Raw genomic sequence first — 16812 nt, 5'->3', positions numbered from 1 at the left:
TCAATAAAATTGAGAAGGAAAGGAAAGAGCATTGAAGTTCCATTTTCCCATACAGAGCCTAACTCTTCTCTAGCCACCCTCTGCTTAAACCACACTGATTAGACTGTCATAAAGGTGACTGCTCCTGCCAGAGGTCATTCACACAAGTTCCCCAGACTGGAGGACCTTCTCCCTGGGCACAGGACTGGGTGTTGTTTCTCACTAGTAGAGGAGCAGCCTTCCCACATCAGACTAGTCTAAATGCAAGAACTGCCAAAGACCCAGAGCCCTAGTCACATCCCCTGGGCTCTTCAATATGACCAAGTCTGACAGGAAATGGTTATTACCAAGAACGTAATGGAGATGGAGGGGTCTGCAAGCTTCTTTCTCCAGGAAAAGTATGATTCCTGGCTCAGCCATGTAGCTCACCCTTTTGGGCATGATTTGGAGCAAGGAAATAAAATTTAAAAGCAAGGATACCTGTTTCCCTTCTGCCAGCTTACTTTTGTCTGTTTGCTTATAACACACAAAATACTTCTCTTGCCCACCATAAAGCCTGGGAATAATAATGAGAGCCAATAGTCATTTCAGTGCTTTCCATGTGTCAAGTCCTGCTCTAAGTGCTTCACATGCAACAACTCTCACAAGAGAGTTATCAAGGTACAGGAATATAACTGACCCCAGGTCACAAGCCAGTAAATACATAAGTTGAACTTTGAACCTGGGCTGTGTGCTTCCAGAGCCCACTCTGAACCCCTCTGCTCTGACAAGCACAAACTTCCAGGCAAATTCCAGCCAAATAAGACTGTCCCTTTGCCCAGCTTAATGCTCTGGGAGTCTCCAGGTTGGGGACCTGCAAGAAACAACAAGGCATCTGGCTCTAGGTTGATATAAACTTCAGGCCAATGTTACCCAGGAACTCCTCTGCACTCCTGACAAATGCTAACGGAAAACAAGAGATAAATCCGAGAGAAATATGTATCATAAAATTACCGTTAGCATTTACAGAAAAAAAGAAACTGCTCTAGCTACTTTTTCCTCCTGTGGTTTCTGGCCTTACCCTCTGGTTTTGTTTTGTTTTGTTGGGTTTTTTTTTAACTAATTTTTCAATATGCCTTACTGACAATTCTGTATCTCAGAAGACAGCAAAACCAGGTACGTGAACAAATGAGTCCTCTTAATTCCAACAAACTCCTGGGGATTTGAGAAGGTAGTAAATAAGCCCTTTGTACAGTCCACGGAGGTCAAGTAAAGAAATGCCAAGGTGACTTACACACGTACACTATATGTGAATTTCTCAGAGTGTTAGACCTACCATTTACTTTCCCCATTACTATTTTTATTTTATTCTTTTTTAAATATATATTTTTATTGATTTCAGAGAGGAAGAGAGAGGGAGAGATAGAAACATCAGTGATGAGAGAGAATCATTGGCCGGCTGCCTCCTGCATGCCCCCTACAGGGGATGGAGCCCTCAACTCTGGCATGTGCCCAGACCAGAATCCAACCGTGACCTCCTGGTTCATAGGTCGATGCTCAACCACCAAACCACACTGGTCAGGCCTATTCCCATTTTAAAAAGTATATTTTATTGATTTTACAGAGAGGAAGGGATAGGGATAGAATTAGAAACACTGACGAGAGAGAAACATCACCACCTGCCTCCTGCACACCTCCTACTGGGGATCGAGCCCCCAAGGAAGGTACATGCCCTTGACCAGAGTAGAACCCGGGACCTTTCAGTCCAAGGGCGGATGTTCTATCTACTGAGCCAAAGCGGTTAGGGCCCATTCCCATTTTTAAAAAGGCAACTGTAGTCAAATAAATGTGGGAAATGCCATAGAGATTAACACTGTTCCTTAGCAAAGGCCTACTGAACACAGAAAAACATTAAGGATCACAATAAAAGAGCTTGAGGGGCAGTGGCAGAGATGTTGTAACAAAGTAGAAGACAGAACCACTAGCCTCCTACTGTGCTTCTTTCTATCTTCTCTGTTCTTTGCATGCATCTAATCTCCCTTCTTAGCCTGCGAGTCCCTTGAGCTCAGGAAACATCCTATTCAGCTTTTTCAGGTACCTGGGGGAAGAGACTAGTCAGCCCCTCATCAACATTGCTCAAACCCTGTTGGAGGAGCTGCCCCAGGAGTGTGACCTAATTTACCATCACTGATCTTACTGGAAATATGGGGCTAGCCTACACACCCTGCCTGCCTCCCATTTCCCTAACCACCCTCAGTGGTGCAAACCTCTTCACTCAGCTAATCTCACAATCTCATCTCTGTCCTCAGCCCTGGCTCTTCCTCCCCTTCCTGATCCCACTTGAAACACTTCTCTGCCCTCATGAACCTTGGTCTTTGGCCAAACACATCGCTACACTGCTCAGCCTGGAATGTTCTCTCCACCACCTCGCTTAGATGAAACCTGGCTTTGTGCTGACAACACTCTCAAGTTGAGGTGGCTCACTTTCTTTTCCCTTCCCCTAGCACCAAACATGCTTTTCCTCCAGTTCACCAAAGCTGAGAAACCTCAAAGTCATCTTGACTCCACCTCCTCCCTTCCCTCTCTCTTCCTCCCACTTCTTCCTCCTCCTCTTACTCCCCCTTCAAGAGTTACCAAATCCTGTTGATTTTATCACTGAAATACCTCTTACACTTTTCCCCTTATCTCCATTCTCACTACCTCAGTTAAAGCCTTTGTTATATCTCTCTCTGGAACTACATATTTTAACTAGTTACCTGGCCTCCAGACACCCAACATCCGGTCCATCTTACATATTGTTGCCAGTGCATTTTCCACTGAGTACCTACTGCATTCCAGGCAGGGGGTGGGGGTGAGTGAGGCACTGGGAACAGAGATGGATACACAGTTTCTGACTTCATGACTCATATCTAGAATGCGTAGGAAATATTGTCCCCTTCCCCCCTTCCAGAATACATTTCTCCCCCACCAGATCTCTTTTTTAACCTTTATGCTTTACTTATACATCAGACACTTTGCATACATTAATCCTCACAAGAACTCCATAGGTAGTACACCTATATATCCCCATTTCACAGATGAGGAAAATGAGATCTGGTTATTTGCTTCAGTTCACAATGCAAGCAAGTGACAGGTCAGATTCAAGCCCAGGTCTGACTCTTGGGCCTGTGTTCCTTCTCCCACGTTTTAAGTAGGACACTGAGACCTTGGAAAAGAACCCAAACAGGATGACCAGGATGGTAAAGAATCTTGAAACCAAGTAATGTGTGGAATAAAGGAAATAAATGAAGGCTCTTTGGCTTTTTAAAGAGTGAATTTACAAATGACATGGTAGCCTTGGCCAGTTTGCTCAGTGGTTAGAGCACTGGCCTGCTGACCAGCAGGTCTTGGGTTCGAGTCTCAGCCAAGGGCATGTACCTTGGTTGCAGGTTCAATCCCCAGCCCAGGATGGCCCCAGGCCCCTGTTGGCCCCAGTTGGGACACCAGTGAGAGAGAGCCATTTGATGTGTCTCTCTCTCCCCCTCTCTTCCTCCCTCCCACTCTCTCTAAAAAAAAAAAAATCAATAGAAAAAATATCCTCGGGTGAATTTAAAAAAATAAATAAATAAATATGACATGGTGGCTGCCTCCAAATATTTAAAGGGTTGTCATGTAAAAGAGGAAGCAAATATATTCTGCGTAGTTGCAAACAGCAGAGCTAGGCCTAGCCCATGATGGAACTTCAGACTAAGTTTCAGCTCAAGAACCTTTTCTAACATAGCCCTCTAAAAGGCAGGGAGTGTTTAAGGAGAAGCCAAACAATAATTCTGTCAGGGATGCACATAAGGGACATTCCTGCCTTGAGTGGGCAATGGGCCACAACACCATTTCTGTGCACATCAGACTCACCAGTTTTTAAAAACACAGATGCCTGGTCCCACCCCAAACCAAACAGAATCTTGGGGGTGGAGACCGTTTTTTGCAAGAATTACAAACAAGGAAATATGTCTGTAAGATTCAAATCCTCAAAATGAGAAATACAAATGGCTAATCAACATACAAAAAACTGTTCAAGAGTTCTCAAAGAAATGCAAATTAGAACTGTTATGTACCATTTATCTCCTATCAGATTACACAGATTAAAAAATATTGATAACCAGTGTTGGCTTGGGAGAGGGGAAATGAACACATATTCATTCTGGTGGTGAAAAGAGTAAATAGCAACAACTTACTGTAGAGCAATTTAAGAGTGTGTTTAGAGGAATTTTTAACACTAAAAATGTGTCTAATGTCTGCACAAGCAATGCCAATGCTAGAAGTTTATTTGAAAGGGACAATCTAACAAGTTTGACAATGCCTGCTCAAAGACGTTCATTCAATTAATGTTTATACCAGTGCTGTCCAAAGGAACTTTCTATAGTGATGGGAATGTTCTCTGTCTGTGCCATCCTACGTGGTGGCCACTAGCCACATGCATGTGGCAACTGAGCACTTGAACTGTGGCAAGTACAATTTAGGAGTGAATTTTTATTTTTTAAATTAATTTAAATTTAAATGTGGCTAGTAGTTACTGTACTGGACAGCTCAGGTTTATAATCCCACAAAATTAGGAATTATCAAAATACCAAACAATAAAGGATGATTACCTATTGTACACCCATAGTAGAAGTTTTGCAGTCATTAAACATGATTATGTAGAGCTATGTTTATTGGTGTAAAGAAATATTCAGCCCTAACCAGTTTGGCTCTGTGGATAGAGCATCAGCCTGCGGACTCAAGGGTCCCAGGTTCGATTCCGGTCAAGGGCATGTACCTTGGTTGTGGGCACATCCCCAGTGGGGAGTGTGCAGGAGGCAGCTGGTCGATGTTTCTCTCTCATCGATGTTTCTAACTCTCTATCCCTCTCCCTTCCTCTCTGTAAAAAAATAATAAAATATATTTTTTAAAAAAAGAAATATTCAGAAGATATTGGTAAGTGAAAAAAAGTATTTTAAAGTTTATATTATATACTTATCCAATCCATTTTTTCATACACACACACAGAGGAGACAGACATGTATACATATGTTAGAATATTGAGTTCCCTGAGTGATGAGATGCTGATGGTTATTCTTTTCTGGTTTTCTAACTCTTCTACAACACACATGCATTATGTAATGAAACAATAAATGTTTCACAAAGAAGGCTTACTGAAGATTAGAATAGAAAAAGAATCAATCTGGAGAATTTAACATGTTCATCTTAAAAAACAAATTCTACCATTTATTGCTTCAAAGAGGGTTGAGTGAGGAGGCCTCTCTGGTTTCACAGTAAACTCTGCCCTGGGCTTTTGGAAAGATCCTCCAGGAGTGACTTGCCCCAGGCTCTCCTAACCTGGAAAAGCCCACAGGCGTGGTGAGGAGCCATATTTAGGAGCCAACAGTGAGGGTAACTTTCCTAACTCTCAGTTCATTCAGGTCCAGGCTAAGTCTCTGAATTGGTAACGCGTGGCCAAGAGGCCCACTGAAATTGGCTTTATTCCCCAAGTGTCAGTTGTTTTGTCCTATATTAAGTACTTTCAGCAAATTCCCCTGGGGATGATGGAGCAGAGGAGCTCCCCAAGTCCTTTTCAGGCCTTCCCTAAATTCCAACCTAACAAACATTCCATGCAAAGGTAGTGTGTGCCAGGTGGGGGGAGTCAGCAGCTACAGAATCTTTTCAGTCATTCTCAGCTTTGGGGGAGCTTTTCTCTACTGGAGTTATTATATGAAATCTGGCTGATGCTAGCCAGGGGATATTGCACGCATTACCCTGCCTCAAGGGGCTACAACCCGTAATATCTAGCAACTCTTTCCTGATCCTCTGGCACACAAAGAATTGAGGGTAAATTCAGCAGCAGCAAGCAAACAGTATTTAAACACCCAGTAGGTAACTTTCCCAGGCACAATGACTTCTCTTAAGGAGCCAGAATACAACAGGTTTATCAAATGCCTTTGTTCCCCAGATACAAATAGCTATATCCTGAATGATAACAAAAACAGCGTTAAAAAGTCTGCATTGAAAACATGTATATATGTAAACACTGCTCAGTTAATCACATACATTCTCAAGTTATAATATTCTTCCCAAGCCTCCCTTGAGAAATCTCTGCCAATGTTCAATTCTGTAATTACCCATTTCCCTAGGTTAAAACTGGCCTTCATAAAAATGCTAAACTTACAGGAAAATGGAGCAACGAAACAGTGTCTCTCTGTGTACTTCATTATACAGATAATAGATTCGTGGAAGTACTAATAACTGAATGAAGGTCTGAATACATGACTACATGCTCTATATAGCCCATGCCTTCTGAATTTTTCAAACAGTGAGCAAAACGGAATGTTAGCAACATACCTACAAGGGTATGATTGTAAAAATAAATAAATAAATAAATAAAACACCACCTAAACAGGAAGCACTGTATATTTGTTCCGCTTGGTGGGTTTTCAAAGTTCTAGAGAAATACACCAGAGGAAAGCTTGAACTGCTGTGAGAATGACTCCATACTGAAGTCCTAATAACAGGAGTGCCATGGGTTTACAGTAGCAAGTGTACGTCCAACTTCAGATATCCCTAATAAACACTTTAGGGCTTATATCGGAAAAGAACCAGAAGTTATGGAGACAGCTGCACTGTGGTCCACTGGCTCTCCGGCCACCGTGACTTTGCTAACTTTAGTCACCAGCTCTGTCAGAAAAGCAGGGGCCAAGAAAGAGAGCCATTTAGGAGAGTACACTCTATTTAAGACCGTTTCCTTATTTCTTAACTGACTGGACTGCTTGAAAACTGCATTCACTAAGTTGCTATGAATAACCTAAAATTGACTTGTATGCATATTCTGGGTGTTCTTTTGACAAACACATGCACACAGAAAGATCCAACCCCAGTTGGAACTAATAAAAATAAACGGAGAAAAATTCATCCACGTTCACTTATAATTATAGGGCATCAGGCATTGTGTCTTGCACACAGTAGAGGTTCGATAGATATTGGTTGATTGAGATTCATAGAATCTGTTCTCCCCCACCGCCCAAATCTCAATGTGGATCACACACCAGAGTAGTAATAAATATTATTCCTGTGCCTTGCCTGGTAAAAATCTATGGCCTCCGTTCCAATAAGCTACGCAGGCACTGTCTCCAGAAGACTCTCCTCCCACTAACAGTTTTTCCAGCTTTGCCACAGAGTCAATGGTTAAGAAGAGCCAACTGCACCTGTGCTACACAAAACTCTTTTAAAAATCTGAGCAAGAATGCTAAGGTTAACTTTTTGCTGCTGAGGGTGGCAGGTCAAATGCTGGTCAAATCCCAGTGGAGGTTTGCTGAGTCCCATTTATTCTCTTGAGACCATGTGTCCACTTCACAGGCTCCCTTCACGTGATGTGCTAAGCCAGCCACCCCTGCTCAAGCAAGGTTTTCTTTCTTCCTGAATTTAGGGAAGCATTTCTTGTACTAGACAGATTGAATCACTTGTTAACAATTACGGGAGAGCCCTGGTAGAAATGCCCTGCACACAGCTTGCCTTCCTCTCTTAACTGGCTGATGACAATCTAGGTTCTAATCTGACCCAACAGGACCTCATTCTAAAATCAGTGAGACATACAATAAGCCAAGTCCATTTAAAAAACATTAAAGATCTGGGTTTTGCTCTGCTAAACACCAGGATTAAACTTCCAAGGGTTCGGCCAGATAGAGAGATTTCTTTAAAGTCACTTGGCTTTGCACAGTTGTAGCTATTAGGGATCAGATCATTATCTCAAAGGTACATATTTTACCTTTGATCCTCCTCCAGAACTCCCACTAATGTCAACTTTCTCCACTGTTGAGATCAGCCCCCTGGCCTCCCTTTAATGTTGGTTTTATCGCTGATTCTACAAGATCAACAGAAAAATTACAAGGAAAAGCTGTGAAGTTCCCTTTCGATGATAAGTTGTTTTAACAAAAAGAGCCCACTCTTAATGATGAAATTTAAATACAGCATATGATACGCTGTAAGGTAGAGAGAGTGGAGAGGAAATAGAACAACAAACAAACAAAGCCAAAGTAACAAAAACGCTCGTTAACCAGTCTGATTGCTTATTTAGGGCTTGCTCCCCAGTCCAGGAAATTAGCAACGAGTGTCTAGAAAACAGGAGGAGCAGCAAGTGCCCGTTAGTACCCATGATCTTTCTCCAGAGTCAGACAATCCGGATGAGGCTGAGGATGTGATAGGAGGTTCCCAGGGGATCAGCGCGCTTTCAAATCCCCATCCCCCCAGGCCTAAGCGGTGGGGCTCTTACCCCAGCTTCTCCACACCAGAACTGAAAAATTACAAGGAAAAGCTGTTAAGCTCCCCATCTTCCCCCAAACCCCAAATCCTCACAGTCCCCCCCCCCCCATCTCCTGGGTCCCAGGGGACACCTCGCCCCGAAGCGGCCGACCCGCGCCCACCAGCCCTGGAACCCCGTTGTTTCCAATCCCCACTCTCTACAGCTGCAGCGGCAGAAGCACCCCTTCAACACCCATCACACCACCCTCTTTCTCCCCAGTAGCAGGAGGAAGTCGCTCTGCTTCCTCTGTTCTCATCGCCCGCCAGAGCTGGGACGCTCGGGGCGTTTTGGGTGGGGTTCTTTTTTTTTTTTTTTTTTTTTTTGTATTCACGCTGTGTGTGTGAGTGTGTGTGTGTGTGTGTGTGTGTGTGTGCGCGCGCGCGCGCTACTGTGTTAAGTGCAAACCCTTAAACGCATCCTACAGCCTAGGCTGCCTCAGGTGCCGGCTGGCGGGAATCGGGATCTCGTAGCGCCTGATTCCCGGTTCTTTGTGGCGGGGCTAGGACAGCGAGGGGTCCGCTCCCCAGCTCACACCCCGGGCCCGGACCCAGGTTCCGAGCCCCCGATGGCCCGCCAGAGTCCAGCCGGGCACACGCCCTCGCCGCGCACTGCAGCCGCGGAGCTGTCAGCGGGCGCCCAGGACTCCGACCCTGGCGAGCGGCGGCCGGTGCGCAAACTTACAGAACCAGAGGCGGAGAGCGCGGGAGCAGGGGGAGCCGCCCGGAGCGCCTTCTGGGTCCCAGCCCCGGCACGCGGAAACCACGCCATCGCACCGGCCCGAAGCGCGCCGCCCCCCCCCCCCAGACGCCCCGCGCCCCGGCCACTCACCAGCACCACCGAGCCGCGTACGGCCTCCGACACGCTCTGCCGAAGCTCAGCCGCCGTGCCGGGCTTGCTGAGCCGCTTGGTGAATTTGCGCACTTCGGCCATGGCCACGGGTGCAGGTCTCCGTGGGTGTGCTCAATGCCCCGGGCCGGGCCGGCCGAGGCCACTGCTGCTCCCTGTTTACCCGCAGGCCGGCCGGCCACATAGCAGCGCGGCGCCCGCCGCCCCTCCCTCCCTCCCGCGGCTCCTCCCCCCCCCCGCCCCCTCCTTCCCTCCCGCACTCTCTCGCCGTCCAGCCCCTCGGCAGCAGCGGCCACTCCCTCCCCTAGAAAAATCGAGCCCTACGCGCGACCTGCCCAAGGAGGAGGGCGTGTCTGGGAGAAAGGGTGTGTGGATGGTGGCGGGGGGGGGGGGGGGGGGGGAGAGACCTGAGGAGGGGGGCCGAGGTCACGAGGGAAGAGGGGGGAAGTGGCAACCGCTCGGGCTCCGCCCGCAGACGCTGTTGATGGTGCAGCCGCATCCGGGAGGGGAGGTCTGGCTGCTGCTTTTTTGCGTGTGTGGTGGTGGTATTGGGGCGGGGGAAAAGTGGAGAAGGCGGTTAATAAAATGTCTCCTAGGGTAGGGCGTGCGCTTCTCCAGAGTTCCTTTGCCGCCCCAGAGGCTGCAGTGCCCGCGAAGGGCTGGGGACCTTTGCGTCCTTCCCACCCCTCAAGCTCCGGGGCGCAGGCGGCAAGGATTTTGAAAACAACGTGGAGCGGCCGCCTATTGTGTGCTCCGCTGGGGAGGGGTCGCACCCCTGTGGAAGGAGGGAGAGCGGTTTTCTGGCTAGCCTGGATCCTCTCCCCTCCCACGGCGTTTTTCTTACTCAATCGGTCCTCCTTCTCGGAGGCCACCTCCTTAGAGAGCGGTGAGAATTGGAAACTTGCAGTGGCAGACCTAACCAACACCACCACCAGGGCTGGAGAGCTGGTGGTGAAGCCTGAGCCTAAGGCAGGTTGTCTAGTTCAGCAGTGACTGCGCACCAGGGGTGTGGTGAGGGTGGCATTGGGAAGGCCATTGCCTGGGCTCTGGAGGACTACCGGTTTCTAGAAGCTTTTCCATGTGCCCTGCCATCACCGCTCCATTTCCTACTCCTTTCCTTATCGTCTTCACCTTCCAATTGTTTCCCAAGAATCAAAGGACATTTTCTAACTAGTTGTAAAACAAACATGCTTAAGGCAGAAATAAGAATGGGAATCCTGAAGTACTAGTGACCCCGTAAAACCTCCCCAAGTGCAAAGTGAGAGAGGCTCCACTGATCTAGCAGTCTCTGTCTGGTTACTTCATTTGTGGAGAGTTTGAAACTGGCCCATAAATTTCTGGGGAACCATGCAGACCTTCTAAGAGAATTCTTACAACTGCCAGAGGGCACTTTTTCCAACTTCAAAGACCAAGAAGTCACACCTTCATAAGGAACTTTGTTATGGAAAAAAAAAGGGCATGGTTAATGGTTTCTGGGAACCTAGCAAAGAACAAGTCTCTTAGCAGCAAGCCTATTTCAGCAGTCTTCATATTAGTCTTTTTTTAAATATATATATTTTTTATTGATTTCAGAGAGGAAGGGAGAGAGAGATAGAAATATCTATGATGAGAGAGAATCATTGATTGGCTGCCTCCTGCACGCCCCCCACCAGGGACCAAGCCAGCAACCCAGGCATGTGCCCTTGACCAGAATCAAACCTGGGACCCTTCAGTCCACAGGCCGACGCTTTATCCACTGAACCAAACTAGCTAGGGCTTCATATTAGTCTTGACAATGCATAAATGGAGGGTCCTGGAGACCCTGTGACTCTAAAGGCAGATTGTATCAGCAATCTTTGCTTTGCACACTGTGTGTGTGTGTGTGTGTGTGTGTGTGTGTGTGTGTGTGTGTGTGTGTGTGTAATTTGTTAATTGTTGAATGTAGATGTATCAGCATGAATTCATACCCTCCATTCCTTGAATGCCTTCATGGCCCACACTGTTGATTACCTCCATAATAGCCATAACACTTTTTCCTGGCTAAGAAAGCCTAAATATGCTTCAGGTATAGGACAGAGCCACAGGGCTTAGGAAAGGCTGTCCCAGGTCCAGGTGATGAATTATGACTGGTTAAAAAAAATCATGATAATTCTCACTCTATTTACTAGTGGGATAGTCTTGACACTGACTCAATTTAGGCCAAATAGAATATAAAAAGGAAGTGTGGGAGGAGTGCTCTTGAGAAAGTCCTTCCACCTTGACAAAAAGGGATGGGCAGAGAGACACCTACTCCTTCTTTTTGAGAGAGATGTTTTCTTGTGATGCATCTACCCTTGGCAGCCATTTTGCAACCACAAGGGAAGGCCAAGATCATTGCAGAGAAGCCAATCCAGAATCTGGATAGCATTGAACTGTTGAACCTATCTCAGCACTGCCTACCACCTAGTTCCTTTCTATGGGATACAAGTAAGCCCTTTTGGTTTATGCAACTTTTTATTGAATATTTTCTTCCTTTCAGCCAAAAGCATCCTTACTACTGCAGACTCTATTGTAGCCATTGAAAGTACACAAAGTTGAACAAGACAGACAAGGTCCCTCTTCTGGTGTAGCTTACATTCTAGTGCAAGCAAATGAACATGTTAATTTCAGACAGATAAATTCTATGTGGAGCATTAAGTTAAGGTGACATGATAGAGAGTAATTGAAGTTGGGGACCAAATTTAGAATAGATGGTCAAGGAAGGCCTCTTTGAGGAGGTAAAAACTGAGCTGAGTATTGAAGGGAAAGGAGAAGCCAGCAGAAATCAGGAGGTAGAGCACTCCAGACAGAAGGAATGACAGGTACAAAGGCCTGGGGATGAGAGCAGACTTAGTGTGTTCAAAGCCAGAAAAAAGGGCCAGTGTGGCTGGAGCATTGAAGAAAGGGGAGTGGCAGAGAGTTGAAGAAGATGGCAATTTCTGCAGAGCCTTGTGAGCCATAGGAAGCATATGTCACACTGATGGTGTGCAAACACCGTCTGGTCATTGTGCAGGCTCCATGCTCATTCCTGAGACTGTAGGTTGCACTTTTTTGCTTTAGGGCTTCTGTTTAGTTACATTGTGCTATACACTGAGGAAGAATGCAGGATGAATTAAAGGCACTGTCCATTCATGAAGAAAAATGAAAGTCTAGTAGAGGATGTATTTCTGACTCAAAGTAGTCTGTGATAAGGGCCATATTTAAGCTAAAGAGGCACGTGAGAGGTCACATCCGATTAGGGTCTATGGTAGGCTTCTTGAAAGGAGAGGGCATTTGAGCTGGACCTTGAGGATGAGTAGAAGAATTTGGACATAACTATGTACACATATAAAGGGAAATTGTAGGGGCAATTGTGCAGCTTCCAATGGGGCATTTTATTGGGTGGTTTACACATTTGTTAAATAAATATCTGATCTTAACACAAATTTACCTATCATGTGAACACTATCCTAATTAAACCTGAGATTCAAGTATTAGAAATGCCATTGAGCTCTTTGAATCAATGCAAAATAAAAACTCTCACATAAGAACTGGTATGCTGCCGAAACCGGTTTGGCTCAGTGGATAGAGCGTCGGTCTGCGGACTGAAAGATCCCAGGTTCGATTCCGGTCAAGGGCATGTACATTGGTTGCGGGCACATCCCCGGTAGGGGATGTGCAGGAGGCAGCTGGTCGATGTTTCTCTCTCATCGATGTTTCTAGCTCTCTATCCCTCTCCCTTCCTCGCTGTAAAAAATCAATAAAATATATTTTTTAAAAAAGAAAAAAGAACTGATATGCTCATTGCATCAACGTATTAGAAACACCCTAAATTATGCCCATCGATAAGGGACTGCTTTATCCTTAATCCCTAGACATAGTGGGTGCTCAAAAAATATTTGTGGAGTGAATTAATGAATAAATGAACATAAATGATTTAACATACAGCTGTTAAAAAAAGAATGAGGTATATATGTATGTACTTACCAGGTGTACCAGTTAATAATGCAGATTTTGTAATCAAAGAAAACCCGATAATTTCAAGAGAAACTTTTGATGTGCTTTGAATAAGGCACATCAAAAGTGCTTTATTCAAAGTAATGTCCATCGCTAGCTATGCATTTCCCCCAACTTTAGGTAATTTGTGGATACCGTCCCAATAGAACTTTTCTTGTTTGAGGCAAACCATTCAAAGACCCAATTTTCCACTTCTTCATACGTTTTGAAGTGCTGCTCAGAAAGTGCGTGTGCCATCGATGGGAACAAATGGTAACGTGAAGGAGCAAGGTCTGGTGAATATGGCAGATGGGTTAATATTTCCCAGGCAAGATCTTTTAACGTGTCTTTAACTGTTTTTGAAGTGTGTGATGGTGCGTTATCATGAACCAAAATTACTTTGCCGTATCTTCTGGCCCATTCTGGTCGTTTCACGATCAAAGCGTGATTCAAATTGATTATTTGTTGTCAGTAGCGATCAGTATTAATGGTTTCACCAGGTTTTAGAAGCTCATAATACACCACACCTTCCTGATCCCACCAAACACAGAGCATTGTCTTCTTTCCAAAGTGATTTGGCCTTGTAGTTGATGTTGATGGTTGACCTGGATCAACCCATGATTTTGTGTGTTTGGGATTCTCAAAATAAATCCACTTTTCATCGCCAGTCACAATTTGATGCAAAAAAGACTTTCTTTCATGCCCTTGAAGCAACATTTTACTGATGACTTTTTGGTTTTTCATTTGCCTTTTGTTCAGTTGATGTGACACCCATTTTCCTTCCTTTAAAATCATTCCCATTGCTTGTAAATGATCAGAAATTGTTTGCTGAGCAACGTTTAATGTTTCTGCAAGTTGTTTTTGAGTTTGAGACGCATCTTCATCCAGTAATGCTTGTAATTGTTGGTCTTTAAACTTTTTCGGTTGACCTGGACGTTCTTTGTCTTTCACGTTGAAATCATCACTTTTTAAGTGTTTAAACCAGCGTTCACAAGTATCTTGAGATGGAGCATGTTCACCATAAGCTTCCCGAAGTATACGATAACTTTCAGTAGCACTTTTCTTCAAAATAAAGTAATGAATTAAAACTTCCCACAAATGCTCTTTTTTTGGCACAAAATTTGACATTTTTAAGTGTAAAAATATCTATGATGTTAACACCTTCAGCAAATTTGACATATGGAGTTTTGAAGCTTGCTGTCAATACAATAAAATAGCATACATATCAAATCGCATATATATCAACATATGTGTAACTCCATCTATTGAAAAAAATCCACATTATTAATTGGTATACCTGGTACATAAGAAAAGCTCCAATAGAAATATAATGTGAGCCACATATGTAATTTTTTAAAATTTATTAGTAGCCATGTAAAAATTCAGTAAAAAGAAACCAGTGAAATTAAATTTTTAAATATGTTTTTTATTGGTTTTAGAGAGGAAGGGAGATGGAGAGATAGAAAAAAACATCGATGCAAGAAAGAAACATAGATCAGCTGCCTCCTGCACGTGATCTACCTGGGATTGCGCCCAAAATCCAGGTATGTGCTCTCACTGGGACCTTTTTGTGCATCAGATGACACTCAACCAACTGAGCCACACCGGTCAAGGCTAAATTTAATAGTATATTTTCTTTCACCCAATAGACCAAAAACACTATCATTTCAACATGAAATCCATATAAAAATTATTAATGTCAATTTAGATTTTTTCTTTAGTAAGTCTTTCATCAGAAATCCATGATCTGTATTTAGATTTCCTTTTGGTTGACAGAGTAGATTCACATGTCCAACTTGTTTAAAAGTTTGCCAATAACTGTATTGCACATCAGTTTTTATATTTAAATATAAATTAATTAAAATTACAATTTCAATTCCTCAGTTGCACAAGCCACATTTCATGTGCTCAATGGCCATATGTGGCTAGTGGTGATTGGACAGGACAGACCCAGAACATAAGGCCCAGCACCTAAGGGTCACTCCATGATTAATTAAAATATACAAATTTATCATGTGAGGCTTTTCCAAAGATAATATATTTATGGTTACTTGGATAAGATAAGCTTATAACAAGCAAACTGTAATTATGGACAGCTGTATAGTCTCCAAGCACATTGATATTCATTATCTCTTTCAATCCTCAAAACAATCTTGAGAGATAGGTAGAGCCAAGACTATTTTTCCCCTTTTACAGATGAAGAAACTGAGAAAAATAAGTCACATCGTAGATGGCAGAGCCAGAAATAGAAAGCAGGTTTTCTAGGTCTCTTTCCAATACGCCATATAGTGTCGGGTAGCATGAATGGCCCTGAGAGAAACTCCATCTCACTTTATCTCATTATGGACCCATCATCCATGAATTTATAGTAATGGTGTCAGATTGGATACAATACATAAATATTTCTAAAAGTTAAAAGCCCTATTGCAATTATAAGACATTTAAAATAATATAAACCTTATGGAATATATATTAACAGTCAATTGCACCATTTGGAATGTTGAGAATTTTCTTATTTCCCAGACAAAGCTGAAAATTTCACCCTCTTTTTAAAAATTTTTCCAAATTCACCTCCTTCCAAGAGTGTAATAAAAATTATGTACCCAGCCCTTGCTGGTTTGTCTCAGTGGATAGAACACCAGCCTGCGGACTGAAAGGTCCCGGGTTCGATTCCTGTCAAGGGCACATGCCTGGGGTTGCGGGCTTGATCCCCAGTAGGGGGCATGCAGGAGGCAGCCGATCAATGATTCTCTCTCATCATTGTTTCTATCTTTCTCTTTCTCCCCCTTCCTCTCTGAAATCAATAAGGATATATTTTTAAAAATTAAATCCACACACACACACAAAATTATGTACCCATAAAGTGTTTGTGGATTTAAGGATGACCCTTTCCCCTAGAGGAGGCTAAGGATATGACTCTGATCAAATCTAATAAAATTAACAATGTGGGGGTCTTCAGTATTTCAAATGTTGTAGGAAGCACTAGGTGTTCCTTGTGTTGTAACTGTATATTCCCGAGTGGGAAACTCATAAAAACACCAAATGGTCTAGGCTGGGGAAAGAAAATGAGAACTTGGTGCTGAGCAAGTTGACTGGAAGCTATCTCTGGAGCAGAGTTGAAAAGAGCAAAGGCAGACTTTCAGGAGCCTTGCGAACAGATAGGTTGCATCCAGGAAATTTCAGGGACTAGGATCAGAGGGCAAGGATAAAGAGGGCATACACTTAGAGCGGGAGCAGACTTTACAAATCACCTAGTGACTAGATTCTAGTTCAAACTGCTTCATTGTACAAGAGGGAAGACTGGGTTTAATTCAGATGTGGGAAAAGAAACCATCTAAAAGATGGGGCCATGTCACAGGCCAGAGAAAGCACCTAATCTGACACCTAGTAGTTGTGCAATAAACATTTATTGAATAAAAAGGACCTTACATCTACTGATGCCAAAATTAGGGCCTAATGATAATAAATGCAATGAAAATCGGATGGCATACTAAGGGTAAAGGAGGAAAGTGAACGTTTTTTGAGTTCCTATTATGTGCCAGGTACTATGATGACTTCTGCTATCTGACCACCCCTGGAGAACTAACAGGAGTGTAACAACCCACATGATAAGGGCCTATGAGAAGGTTTACAGTTAACATGAGAGAAATTTGAAACAATAAGAAATATTTGGGGAGAAACCAAGATGGCAGCATAGATAAACACCTAAACTACTGCCTTGAACACAAAAC

At 43.9% G+C, this 16812-nt stretch overlaps 1 protein-coding gene across 2 annotated transcripts in view; it reads right to left on the bottom strand.

Moving 5' to 3' along the window:
• Positions 1–9279, bottom strand: part of DOCK11 (dedicator of cytokinesis 11) — a 206553-nt gene extending 197274 nt beyond the window's left edge. For both annotated transcript variants that reach the window (XM_079765506.1, XM_079765507.1), the window contains exon 1: positions 9092–9279. In XM_079765506.1, the coding sequence (XP_079621632.1) occupies positions 9092–9193 (102 nt within the window). In that variant the 5' untranslated portion in view covers positions 9194–9279. The remainder of the gene's footprint in view (positions 1–9091) is intronic.
• Positions 9280–16812: the final 7533 nt, after the last annotated feature.

The sequence above is a fragment of the Cnephaeus nilssonii genome (assembly GCF_951640355.1).
Source record: "Cnephaeus nilssonii genome assembly, chromosome: X".
NCBI lineage: Eukaryota > Metazoa > Chordata > Mammalia > Chiroptera > Vespertilionidae > Cnephaeus > Cnephaeus nilssonii.
Note: the sequence above shows the minus strand (reverse complement) of the source record. Positions and strands in the feature narration are given on the sequence as shown.